Source organism: Chionomys nivalis, chromosome 8 (assembly GCF_950005125.1).
Source record: "Chionomys nivalis chromosome 8, mChiNiv1.1, whole genome shotgun sequence".
NCBI lineage: Eukaryota > Metazoa > Chordata > Mammalia > Rodentia > Cricetidae > Chionomys > Chionomys nivalis.
The window spans coordinates 74,924,014-74,938,131 of record NC_080093.1 but is presented as its reverse complement, the minus strand read 5'-3'; the positions used below and the strand labels follow the sequence as shown (position 1 = coordinate 74,938,131).

General features: G+C 47.7%; 1 protein-coding gene across 3 annotated transcripts in view; it reads left to right on the top strand.

Moving 5' to 3' along the window:
• Window positions 1–14,118, top strand: part of Scnn1b (sodium channel epithelial 1 subunit beta) — a 61,649-nt gene that overhangs the window by 23,649 nt on the left and 23,882 nt on the right. The window contains exon 2 of one of the 3 annotated variants that reach the window (XM_057778645.1): window positions 13,700–14,018. In XM_057778645.1, coding sequence (XP_057634628.1) covers window positions 13,708–14,018 — 311 coding nt within the window. In that variant the 5' untranslated portion in view covers window positions 13,700–13,707. Of the gene's footprint in view, window positions 1–13,666; window positions 14,019–14,118 lie in introns of all 3 variants that reach the window. The other 2 variants (XM_057778647.1, XM_057778644.1) reach the window with 2 other exon arrangements.

Sequence of the window (14,118 nt, the reverse complement as noted above, 5' to 3'; positions counted from 1 at the left end):
TACTGGGGTTTATATTTAGACAGTAGTCTACTGTGCCAATGCATTTATGTGTACGTACCACTTTCTCTTCTATGAAGTTCAGTGTGGTTGGTTTTATGTTGAGGTCTTTGATCCATTTGGACTTGAGTTTTGTGCATGTCAATAAATAGGAATCTATTTTCATTTTTTTACATGTTGATATCCAGTTATGCCAGCACCATTTGTTGAATATGCTTCCTTTTTTCCATTTTATAATTTTTGCTTCTTTGCCAAAAATCAGGTATTTGTAGATATATGGATTGGTGCCCAGGTCTTTGGGCTTTGCTTTTGATTTTGTTTTTGTTTTTAGGCAAAACCTGAGTAGATCAGGCTTGTCTTTACATTGTCATCTAGATGAGGATGATCTTGGACTCCTGATCCTCTGGCTTCCACCCAAGTGGTGGGATTACAGGCACAAGCCATTACACCTAGCTCCTGTGTCCACTTTAAACACTGCCCTGGTCTTTTTGTGTTTGGAAGGCAGCATGGCCTTTCACTTGCCTGGGTCCTTGAGAGGATAAAAGCCAGTAGGAGCCAGGGAAAGTGTGAAGCCCTGAATCATCTGCAGGAACTCGTGGGGCTTTGAGGGGTTGCAGGGGGAGAGTGAGCAGGGTGCCGTTCACGGACCCTCTACACATTGCAACCAGCCTTTTACCAGAAACTGCTGCTTTGCCTGCTGTCCTATTCTGCACAGGTTGCTGAAATAAAGGCCACCATATTGGTGGCATATGAACAACAAGTCTAAGATAAACGTGCTGGCACGTCCTATCTGGTAAGGGTCTGCTCCATGGTTTCCAAGAGCCTTCTTTCCCACCTACCATCCTCCCATGAATGCCTCCCTCAACACCCCAGGGTGAACAGCAGCCATCATTCTGAATAATTCTGTCCCTAGTGTGACATGATGAGGACAATATCAATTACCACCCTTGATATCTACCTGTTGAAGACACCTTGTACATGAGTTTCCAAATAGCAGTTCACTGAAAACTGACAACCCAGAAGGCAAAGACCATCATCCTCACTTGGAAAGAAAATGAAGATCCGAAGAGTCTGTGTTAGTGCCCAGCCACTGATGAAATCCCTGAGACAATTAACTGGACAAAGGAAGGGTCTTGTTGGGCTCACTGTTTCAGAGTGTTGGGTCACGGTGGCTAGACCCTGCTGCTTTCTGCCCGGTATAGTCCAGTGTGTCAGTAAGGCATGATGTGGTCAGGAACAAAGAGAGGAAAAAGGAGGGCCTGGAGTCCTGGTATCTCTTTAATGTGACCCCAATGGCCTAACACTGAGCCCCATGTCCTCCAGGTGCTACCATTTCTCAATAGCACCACGAACTAGAAAGCAAACCTTCAATGTGTGACTTTGCAGGGGGGCACTCAATATCTAAACCCATCTTTATCATGGACTGAGTCCTTCTCTAAGGATACTGCAGAATCACCCACAAATGTACCACCTGCCTCTGGATAGGAACAGCGGTCACAACGTGGGATATGTATACGCTGTGGATGGAAGTCTGTGATGGTGAGGGTGTCCCCTGTCATGAAGAATGCGAGGGTGACTCCACCATCATCCCATTGCTGCATGAGAACATAGAGTACCAATGACATGTTCCTCAGGCTCAATGCCACCCAGAGGCCACCCCAAAATGTGGACTGCAAGCCCAAAGGACATTCCCGTACCATTCCTGAGTGGGACCATTGCTTCAGTATTTCCAGAGAGGAGAGTAACCTGTCCATGACCTGCCACAGAGGACAGAGACATGACATCAGTGTGGCATTGCCACATGTTAGCATTCCATAGCCAGGATAAATGTCACTTACAATGTCCTTGTGCCAAGCCTTGCAGAGTTTCTCCTCCATCAGAGCACAGAGAATATGAGGTAGCAACATGGTGAGCCACAGTAACTGCACAGGGCAGGCTAGGAGCAGGGCTCAGAGCTATCTAGCTTGCCTAGCATGCCCAAGGCTCAGGGTTCCATGCCCTGTACCACAGAGAGACAGAGGGGGAGAAAAAGTGAGAGTGGGAACCAAAAGGGGCAATGTATGTTGTCGGATTCAGTCCTGGGCAAAAATATAAACAATGAGAAACATAAAACAAAAATAAATAAATCAGCACAAGCCAACTGATGCCAGTAGAGGCAGGGGTCATCCTTGACTTACCTGAAGCCCAGAGGCACATTCAGAGCCCAGATAGGTGCTTCCTTTCTCTTGCTTTGCTTCAAGGACCCCTTATTCTCCCCTCTGCCCCTTCAGGGATCATCTCGGGTGGCATGCTAGTTAATTTTAACTGTCACCTAGTATCACCAGGGAAGAGAATCTTAATGAAGCACTATCTAGGTCAGGTTGGTCTGTGGGCATGTCTTTGGGGGTTGTCTTGACTGTGAAGGTAAGAAGACCCAGTCCATTGTGGGCAGCACCATCCCCTAGGCAGGGTGTCCTGAGCAGTGTCAGAGAAGAGAAAGCTAGCTAAGGGCAATCAAGCAAGTACCCATGCCTTTATCCTCTCTCTGCTTTTGACTGAAGTAGCGGGTGATAACTTGGAGCTGTGAACCAGATAAGCCCCTTTCTCCCCTAAGCTGCTTTCCATCAGGGTATTTTACCACAGCAGCAGAAATGACAATAAGACAGGTGGATCCAGTCAGAGGGCATCCCGTGTCACAGCCAGCAATCACACTCTATGAGCGCCTGCACCTATTCATGCACAGATCCGCCTGTGCACACAAGAAGTGCAAATACCTTGGTATGTGTCGCCAGAAATGTTAGGAGACTCCAGATTGTGTCAGTGTAAATCCCATGGGTATATAAAGACATTCTTTTCCCTAGGGCTCACCCAATTGTTGGTGTTATGAAACATTCTCATGACTGAGGCATAGTTTCTCTGACCTAACTCTAATGAGTGTAAGTTTTAAACTTTAATTACTCTTTTTCATACTCTTTGTCTCCTGTGGGCATGCATGTGACTCAAAGACAGAGATCTGTTACTTGGTTTGAGCCCTAAGGAGTGCCAGGGCCTAGAATAATACTTAAGAAATAGTTGACGAACAAAGAAGTACAAGGATTGGGCTGATATGTCTGAACTACAAGGAAAGCAAAAAGAGTGGCTTGGCCCAGCTGTGGTGGCGCACGCCTTTAATTCCAGCACTCGGGAGGCAGAGGCAGGCGGATCTCTGTGAGTTCGAGGCCAGCCTGGTCTACATGAGCTAGTTCCAGGACAGGCTCCAAAGCTACAGTGAAACCCTGTCTCGAAAAACCAAAAAAAAAAAAAAAAAAGTGACTTGTTTTTTAAGTCTTTTTTCCAAGCAGTTCCCTTCCTGGAAGGTGAGTCATATTACCACTTTCTTAAGGAACCCCTTAGAGGTCACTTTAACATGCCCCCTGCCTCCTCTCCCTTCTGTCTGTCGTCTGTCTGTCTGTCTTCCTATCTCTGTCTCTCTCCATCTATGTCACTGTCTCTCTGCACCCCCACTTCCCTCTCTCCTGCTAATAATCAAATCCAAGGCTTCATCCATGCTAGGCAAGTACTCTGCAGCCAGCCTCAAACTGGCAATCCTCCTGCCTCTGCTTAGGGAACACTGGGATAACAGGAGTGGCTCTGCTGGCCGACTGTGTCACTCTGTCCCTTCTTCCTCTCACTTGAGTGCACACTATACATCAGCTCAACTGCGTCCAGTGAGTCTCCCCCTTCCAGAAGGCAGTTCAGGAAGCCACCGTGGCTACCATTTCCATCTGTCAGTGCTGAGCTTGGCACTCTGGGAGAACACCTAGACATTGGCACGCCACAGCCTTGGGTGAAAGAGGCACGGAGGTGCATGCGGAGGCAGCTGCCCCATTGCTACATTTGTGACTTTCCCAACGCCCACAGAAACAGGTGCAGAATGTCAGGTGTCCTTTGAGTGTATCAGTGAGCGATGGCTATAGTTTCTATTTCCAGATCTGCTCTGACTCACTGGGACTGCCCACACACCCCTCTGCCTTCTCATTACCTTCTCCGAGAAATGGGCATAATTATGTCTGTGCCAGCATTCTTAAAAGGATGGCATGCGAACACACACAGAGAGACACGTGAGAATGATGCCTTGGATCAGCAGGTTCTTCAACCAATGGCAAACACCAAGGGCTGCTGGGAAGATGAGATTCTCCTAGGGTCCTGGGAATTAAACCCAGAGCCCCACACATACTGGGCAAGTATTCCACCACCAATCTACATGCCTGGGCCCTGTCTTTTTACTTTTTTTATTTTGAGACATGTTCTCACTAAGTTGCACCACCTGCCCCGAACATTGCTAGGTAGACCTGGAACTCACAGAGACTCACCTGCCTCTGCCCCCCTAGTGCAGAGATTAAAAACGTACGTAGCCATGCCTAGCCAAAAGGATCTGGAGGGGCTCACAGAATGACCTATTTTTGAATGGTTTGTAAAGATACTTTTGGGAGAGGGGTCTCGGTGCTTCCGGATTGTTATTTCACACACATACTATCCACTTAGTGCTCACCGCGCCTCTCAGGCTGAGGCTGCATTGATCTCAGTGGCAAAAGCCAGTGGATATACTGTTAACTGTTCCACAAATAATGTCACAAATGCTTCAGACATTCAGCAGGTGTCATGGTGACCTATGGGTGACAAGTGACTCAGATGCCATTGAACTGTTTGGGGGAACACAGGGAACCCTCCTTTTAATGTGAGCACATACATGTGACACAGTGTTGTGGTGGACTCTGAAAGGTCCCAGAGGCTCGTGCTCTGAACTCTTGCCTCCCTGCTGGTGACACTATTCTGGCAGGGTGTGGAACCTTGATGAGGTGGGACCTAGTAGCACAGGCAGCTCTCTGAGGTGTGTTCCAGTCAGCTACCCCTGGTCCCAGCCTCTGTGTGTGTGTGTGTGTGTGTGTGTGTGTGTGTGTGTGTGTGTCTTGGTCCACCATGATGTGAAGAGCCTGTGCTACACACTCCAGCTGCCCTGTCTTCACCACCATGTTGGACTGGAACCCTCTGAAACCGTGAGCTCTAATAAATCTTTCTCTCCAAAGGTTTAACTGTTGAGTAACTAAAACACACAGTAAGGCAATAGCAAACTTTTTCACGTAAAGTATGAAATAGTTAAATTTTTAGTTTTCTGGACTACATATACCTCTATCACATGTTCTTCTCCTTGTAAGACCAGAAAATTAAGATCATGCTGGGCACTGTGGAGCACATACCTTTAAATCCCAGCATTGGGGGCGGGGCAGAGGCAGGTGCATCTCTGTGTGTTCCAGGCCAGCCAGGGTTACACAGGGAGCTCTTGCCTCAAAACAAACAAGCAAACAAACAAATAAATAAATAAATAATAGAATTTGGTAAGCAAAGTGCTGGCCAAGAAAGCATGAGAACCTGAATTTGGATTCCCAGTTACCCATGGAAAAGCTGACCAGGGTGGTCCATAGCTATAAACCCAACTCTTAGGGGTGCATAGACAAGTCAGGAGGCTCTGGGGGACCTGTTGGCCAGCCAGTCTAGCCCCAAACAGCGAGCTCTGAGTTCAGTAAAAGACCCTGTCTTCAAAAGCATGACGGAGAAGAGTAATGGAAGATGTAGGATGTCGACTTCCGGCCTCCACTGGCACACCCACGGGTGGGTGCTTGGACTCAGACACATACACCACACACACATACAGGAGTGTAGAGTTTGCTCTTGGCTTAAGGACATCACAAATACAGGCCACAGACATAGGTTCCGAGCTGAAATTTACAGACTCTTGCTATAAGTGGGGAGTTTGTGGGGTGCACTGTTTCCAGGGGCCCACTTATCGATGGCATTTATTTACTACTGACTTTCCTGGTTTACCCACCCTCCCATTTTTGGTGTCCCCTAAAGTCCCTAGCATTTTAATACACAATGTGTCTTGCTTGATATAGTTCTAGTCTTGTTTTACATTGCAAAGGTGTCTAAAGTGCCCTGCTGCTGCCGGTGAGAACCTTTCCCAGGTGTCTTCCTGACGAACCCCAACACTTTGATATTTCCCTTTCTCTCTAGTGTGATGGTAGCTCGAGTCCGCCTTCTTACAACAAAGCCAGTATCAGTAGTTTGTCCAGGAAGCCCTGGTTGCTTCTGTCAACTGTGACACAGAAACATGAAGATGCAGAGGATGGGGCGCACACAATCCTAGGAATGAAAAGTCCAAGTGGCATGTCCACAGAGCCCTCGGCACACCTGTAACCAGAGCGCTTAGATGACTGAGGTGGGAAGGTCCCTTGAGCCCTGGGGTTCCAGACCCACCCGAGGAGCATAGTGAGACTTCCCCTATTAAGAACAAAGGCTCGCCTTCAGCTTAGCTTGCCTAGCACAGCCAGCCCCACCTCTGGCCCTGACACTGGCTGGTGCTTGAGAACAAAGCCTCAGTCATGGGCTGTGGCTCCCCAGCACAGACAAGACAGTGGAAACTTTCTCAACAACCAGAGCCTCGTCTGCGCTCAGATTAACCTGCAATTAAGTATCAAACTCCGGCTGCTCATACCTAGCTCCTCGGATCTTCCGAGGTTTTGCTACAAAAGTAAATACAGGGAATTTAGATGAAAGAATCTCTGCACTTTGCAGTGATCACAAAGTCAGACATCAACAAAATAAAACAGCTAGTAGGGAAGCTGGTACAATGGGCTGGGTATAAAACATCCGTGTGAATGGCCGAGTTAAAAAGGATGGGAGACACTTCCCACAGCTATTGCCATGCTGGGACAATTGCTGATTTTTTTTTCAAAGTTGAAAAACAATCTAGATATTTATTTAATGCAGAATCTCATACATGCAAAATGACAATGAGTACATTTTATCCACAGTTTACGTAAAATAAAAATACTCTTTAGGGGCTGGAGAGATGGCTCAGGGATTAAGAGCACTTGTTGCTCTTCCAGAGAACCTGGGTCCATTCCCAGTACCCACATGGTGGCTCACAACTGTCAGTAGTTCCAGTTCCAGGGAATCCAATACCTATACTCACACAGACATTCACACACACACACACAAATTAAGTATTTTAAATTAAAAAAAATAATCCTTATAAATATGTAGATTAATTCATCCAAATTAACCACCATCCCAGGACCATCTAAAATGAGTCCATCATCTCCAGAATGTTCTGTGAATCTTTTTAGCCAGCGCTCTCATTGAGACACAGCAGTCTCTAATCTGCTATCTCAATGAGTTAGTTCAGCATGACTGGGACTTCCTAAGAGGGAATCTTACAGGGTGTTCTTTTTTGTGCCTGGCTCGTTTTCCTCAGCATAACCGTCCATGTTGATCTGTGTATTAATTATTGACTCCTGTTTATTGCTGGATAGTATTCCATGGATGTGCATGGATAGGAATTTGAGCAGTCTCTCCTTTGAAACTATTGTGACTAAGGCTGCCATGAGGAAGCATGGGTACCTTTACTAATGCACACACTTTAGGTTCTCTCGGATAAATAAAAGTGGACTTAATGAATCGTGTGAGATGTCATTCAACTTAATTTTTAAGAGAGAACTGCTTAATTTAATTTTATTGCACTTTTAATTTTTGTTTTGGGAGTACCATGGTGTATATGTGGGGGTCACAGGACAACTTGAAAGAGTCAGATCTCTCCTTTCACCATGTGGGTTCTGGGGAGCAAACTCAGGTTTTCTGGTTTCACGAAGGGCACTGTTACCCACAGAGCCACCTTGCCAGCTCATTCACATTTATAGGACTCTGTGCTGGATAATTTTATGTCAACTTGACACAAGCTAGAGACCTCTGAGATGAAGAAAACCCGAATATGATAATGCCTCTATAAGATCTGCTATAGGCAAGCCTATAGGACATTTTCTTAGTGACTGATGTGGAAAGATGTAGTCCATTGTGGGTGGTGTCATCCCTGGGCTGGGGGTCCTGTAAGAAATCAGGCTGAGCAAGCCATGAAAGTAAGCCGGTAAGCAGCACCCCTCCATGGCCTCTGCATCGGCTCCTGCCTCCAGGTTCCTGGTTGAATTCCTGTCCTGACTTCCTTCAGTGATGAGCAAACAGTGATGTGGAAGTGCAAGCCAAATAAACCCTTTCCTGCCCAACTTACTTTGGTCACGGTGTTTCATCAGAGCAATAGAAACCCTGACTAAGACAGTCTCCCAACTGTTTTCCAAAGTCACTCCACCACAGCTCCCAGCATGTGTGTTGCTTCACATCCTTACCAGCCCAGAGCGATTGGCCCTCCCATGGGTGGGACGTGGTACTCTACGGCAGTTTGATTTGGTTTTCCCAGTGAATAAAGACCCTGAGATATTTTTATTGTGTTCATAATCTTCTTTTATGATGTGTTTTTCAAGTCTTTTGACATTTATGCTATCTTATTATTGTGTGTGTGTGTGTGTATGTTTCTAGTATGCATATGTGTGCAGTATGTCCCTTTGTGGTCACCCATGAGGAGGCCAAGGGAATATGTCAGTTGTCCCCCTCTATGACCACTTGCCTTACCTTATTCCCCTAAGCAAGGATCTCTCGCTAGCTCTGGAGCTGAGGCTGGCAGCCAGCGAGTCCATAGGACCTCCTGGTTACAAGCATATATGTGGTCACATCCAGTTTTTCACGTGGGTTCAGGGAATTCCAACAGAGGTCCTCAAGCACAGCAAGTGCGCTTACACACTGAACCATGGCCAGCCTCCTTTGCCCATTTTGAAGAGCAACATTTATGTGTGAGGACACAGGTTCAACCACCAGGCAAAGTGAGGTGAGCTGCCTCTGAGGATGGTTTTTACTCTCTTCAAATAATAAAGTGGAGTTGGCAATGTTAGTTGTGATAACTTAGGGGTACCGACCTCAGACAGGTGAATTTGGTGTTTTGGTGTTTCTGGATGTTAACTGGTACAGTCACAGGCATTCTGGCAGTGTGTGTATGGGATCTTCATCCATGAACACAACAGGCAACGATCAGGGCGACTGATGCGTTTGTCACCTCAAATGTTTTATCATTTCTTTCTGCTGTAGCAGTCACAATCCTCTCTACCCCTTTCTGAATATTCGATTGTTAACAACTAGTAGCTACTGTACTAGAAAAGGAAAGTCATTCCTCCTGCCCCCTGCTAGCAGTCCTTCCTCCTTCCTCCCTCCCTCATCGCTGCCCTTCCCAGTCCTGGCTACGGGTCTGGGTGCTTTGTCTGCTTGTCTGCATGAACATGTGTGCCTTGTGCATGCAGTGCCCATGGAGGCCAGGAGAGGGCATCAAATCCCTTGAAACTGGAGTTGCAGGTGCTTGTGAGCCACCATGTGGGTGCTGGGAACCAAACCTAGGTCCCCTGAGAAGGAGCAAGTGCCCTTAACCCCTGAGCCAGCTCTCTAGCCCGGTTTACTTTCTTTTTTATGGATGAATAATGTTCCATTGCTTTTTCTTTTTCTGTTTTGGTTCGAGTTTTGTTAACTTGTTTATATTTTGCTCCATCTTGTTTTGAGGTACTCTCTTACTGTGTTAGCCTTGAATTTGCAACCCTTCTGCCTTGGCCTCTCTCACCACCATGGCTGGCTATCACATTTTCTTTTTCCATTCACCTGCGGTTGGTTACCTAAACTGACTCCGTGTTCTTGCTTACCTTCTGATTTGTAAGAGTCCCTATATATCTAGCGTTCGAGTTCTGTGTCACACTTGTATGTCACAAGTGTCTTCCCTGCTTGCTTGTTCCTTCATTTTCTTAAAGGTGCCATTTTTCTAAGGTGGCAAATACTAGGCAAGCAATATAGTAGTGAGTGACATCTCCAACCATTGGTTGACTGTTTGTTCATTGATGGAGATGGGGGTCTTACTAAGTTTCCCCAGAGAGCTGTGAGCTAAGCACATAGCCAAGACTGGCCCCAAGCTTCAGAGCCTCCTCCTTCAGCCTCCAGAGAAGCTGGGGTTACAGATGTGAGCCCAACACACAAAAGCAAAGGTGGTGCTCAGTTGGTAAAGTGCTTACCGCACAGGAATCAGAGTTCAGTCCCAAGAAACCACATGAAAAACTAGGTACGGTGACTCACAATTGTAATCCCAGCACCAGGGAGGCGGAGACTGCCCTGCTTGGGGACAGAGAGAACAGCCTTCTTAGCCTGCTCCGAGAGTGCTAGGTCAGAGGAAGCGCCTGTCTCAAAAACCAGGGTGGATGGTGCTGGAGGAACAATAGCCAAGGTTGCCACACACACACACATACATACACACATAAAATAATAAATAATGTGATTTAAAAACTAACAGCAAGTCCAGTGAGCAGTGTGTTGTCTGCATGCCTGTTAATAATAAATAATAATAACAACAATAATAATAAAGAGATGAGGATTCAGCTCAGTGACAAAACACTTGCCTAGCATGCCCTAGGTTTGATTCCCCAGCTCCATAAAAAAATTATAATAAATTAAACATAAATTATAAGACAGGTATGGTAGCATACACTTGAAATCCCAGCACTCCAAGAGGTTGAATACTTAGGAGTTTAAGGCCCTTCTCAGGTAACTAGGGAGCTCGAGGTCGACAAGGTGGTCTCGGAACATAAATAAACAAATCAGCTCAGTGAAAACGCAAATGTTGCATATTCTAACCGGATGCTGTATCTGACTGTATTCTGAGCCCGAGGCCCCACGGCTGAGCTGGGAGATTATCAAGGATCAGAGCTTCGACTTTCTCCTTGACTGAACCAGAAGGATTAAATGAGAATGGAAAAGATTAGGACCCAAGAGGTGCCCTTTGTTTCTTTCTTCCTGCCACGGACAATTCAGTGGAACCTAACGCCCTGGTTCCTAGGAGGCCTTGGAGTGCTGGAGTGTTCCAGACAGGCCAGCCTCATTCTCTTTGCACTTACCAGCCATGAGAATAATGGGTTAGGGGAAAGTGACATCCGAAGCAGCTGCAAATGGCCGGAAACAGTCAGTGTGTTGACACTAGTACGAGCTGCTGTACCCGCGAGCTGCTGTATGCACGCACGAGCTGCTGTACGCACGCACGAGCTGCTGTACGGTTTAGGAGAACAGAGGACAGACCCGCTGAGGGACGCTGGAGTTGGAGAAGTCTGTAAATGCTCACCTTAGAGCCACAACGGCTTGGGAGGCTGTGAAATTTGATTCGCACAGAGAATGAAGGTCATAGAAATGGCAAGGTCCCTGGTACTCTGGTTGCGGGAGGAAAGATAAGGGTGCCACTGTATCCAGATTAGGGATGGACACACTTGGACAGTGCAGAAAGGGGTGCCTGGCATGTTCTATGTGGCTGTTCCGTGGAGAGCCGGGTGTAAGGCTGAAGGAAAGCTGCCTCCTTTCCCCCTCCCACAGCAAGCTTGAGAGTTTAAGGAAGGAGCCATCTCAGTGAGTAACTGCAACACAGGGTAAAGAGATGAGCTCCTCTTAACCTTCTAACAGTAGCAAAGGACAGACCCGATTTGAATCAGCATGCATAAGAAAAAAACATCTTGGGCCCCACAGCCCTCAAAGGAATGGCTTCGGGCACAGCTAGGTCCAGCTGCTGATCTGGCATCTTAGTGGCTTGAGGCTCTGCCGTGCCCATATTGATTTTGTTCTATTGTGTGGTGACAGCAACTACTATGTCAAAAATCTCACCTAAAGGGGAGGTCTCTTCCTCTGTTGTTCTAGCTTGAAGTGGCCGGATTGAGTTTCTGAGGTCTACATGACAATGACTAAGGAAGACATACATTCCCTAGGGTTAACGGTAGAGGCCGGCCTGGTCACTCATGGAGAGGCCAGGGTTCCCCTGAACTGTTGGGGAAGGAGGATGGGATCAGCAAGCACCAAATGGCCCACCACAGTGTCCCAGCAGGAAGAGACTCTCACGAGAGAGAGAGCGTGAGTGTCCTGCCAGCACAGAGTCAGGATAGCTTCCAAGAGGAATAGCCTCTGCTGCCCTTAGAGGTGGACTAAGCTGGGACAGCAGGAACCCAGGGCTAGGGTGACTGCTGGGGGGGAGGACGGACTCCCTGAGGCTCACTCGTGCGATGCGGTGGTATCTATTAGCAATCTCTGCATGAGCTCTGCCTCCTGTATCCCTGGAAGACAGCGCTAGAAAAGTCTAAGACTCTTCCCTGACCACGGCTATCACCCAATGGTCCAAGACCACCACCCCATTCCAACCTGACCTACGGAGCTGCTGGAGCATTCTTTTCAAGTTCAAGACTTAATACCCACCTCCCTATGATTAACAAAATGAACCGTCTTTCTTGCCCCCCTCAGAATCTCCAACTTACGGGCAAGTTACATACATATAGAATCGGTATGACGGTCAAGTCTCGCTACTTTCGGTTTTTTAGACAGGGTTTCATATAGTCAAGCTGACTTGAACTCACTATGTAGCTGGAAAGGACCTTGATCCTTGTGTATCTCACACCCACTTTGTGTGGTGCTGGGTCTCAAACCCAGGGCTTTGTGGTACATGTTAGGCAAGGACTCTACCAACTGAGCTACATTCCCAGTCCTAATGCTTTTCTTTTTTTATTTTCATGTTTTGTAGTTTTGGGATGGGAACTCAAGATCTCTCTCTCTCTCTCTCTCTCTCTCTCTCTCTCTCTCTCTCTCCCCCTCTCTCCCTCCTTCCTTTCCTTCCTCCTTCCTTCCGTCTCTCTTTCCCTGCAGTCCTCTCTCGCCCTCTGTCTTCTCCCCCTCCCCAGGCCCTTGCTTTTCATGAAGCAGGGTCTTACTCTGTAGCTCAAGTTGGCCTGTAACTTATGGCAATCCTTCTGCCTCAGCTTCCCAAATGATGAGATTACAAAAAGGCACCACCGTGCCTACTCAGAGACCTCATGTTTAACCATCACCCTCTCAGGGTGCAGAGCCCCAGCCCTTGTGCTGGTCCCACTCGGAAGCTCAGCATTTCTGCTGGGTTATTTTAGCGGCACCAGGTTCCACTTGGTTGAGTCCGAAGGCTGTCAGTTCATGCCTCAAGAGCTCTGGACTTTGCATGCTTTTTTTTTTCCCCACCGTCTCAGCAATTCCATAAATTAGCTGTGGCCAGACTTGGGGTGGAGGTCGGTGACAGAGCATTTGCCTAGCATGCATAGGGCTCCAGCCTCAGCTCCTCTAAAGAAAGGGATAGGGGGTGAGGTTCAGGCACTTGCTACTGAGCCTGATGGCCTGGCTTCAGTCTCCAAGACTCACGTGGTAGGAGAGAGCAGACTCCTGGAGGTTGTCCACAAGCATGCACTGGCACACTTGCACACACTAAATTCAATAAATAAAACGAAAATTTTAAGATAGGGTAATTTTTTAATGAAATGAAAGAAACAGATATGTCAACATGTTATACGTGGGAAACCTGAGCTGAGAAATTTAGCAACTGGTCCATCATGATGGGCATTCCCTGGGGGCAAAAAAAAAATCTCAGTCACTAGGATGGGCATGGGGAGTGCTTGCCTGTAATCCCACAGTGAGCAGGAGGCAGAGACAGGGGGGTAGAGGTAAATCCAAGGCCAGCATGGGCTGGGGGGAAGGAGCAGAGGGTCAGGCGGGGCATAGACACCTTGTCTGATTTGTTCATCACTGAGTCCAGAGACCCTAGTTCATTTATGCTGTGGTCACTCGATAAGGGCTTTTCTGTTGGGTGGACAGAGAGGTGGAAGGGTAGATGGCAGGTGGCAAAAGGAGGGAGGGAGAAAGGCCTGAACCATGTAACCAGTCTCCTGGCCTGTGATTTCCTCAACAGTGTCCTGTCTGATGGCATCCCATGTCCCAGCAGGTGCCACCATGCCAGTGAAGAAGTACTTGCTGAAGTGCCTGCACCGGCTGCAGAAGGGCCCGGGCTACACCTACAAGGAGCTTCTCGTGTGGTACTGTAACAACACCAACACACACGGCCCCAAACGCATCATCTGCGAGGGCCCCAAGAAGAAGGCCATGTGGTTCCTGCTCACGCTGCTCTTCGCCTGCCTGGTGTGCTGGCAGTGGGGCCTCTTCATCCAGACCTATCTGAGCTGGGAGGTCAGCGTCTCCCTCTCCATGGGCTTTAAGACCATGAACTTCCCGGCGGTCACAGTCTGCAATTCCAGCCCCTTCCAGTAGGTGGTCCCCGGAGCAGAGCCGGCTCGACTCTTCCCTTTTTTTCTTTCCTCCTTTCTTTCCCATTTCTCCTTTCTCTCCATGGTCTGCTTTGTTGCT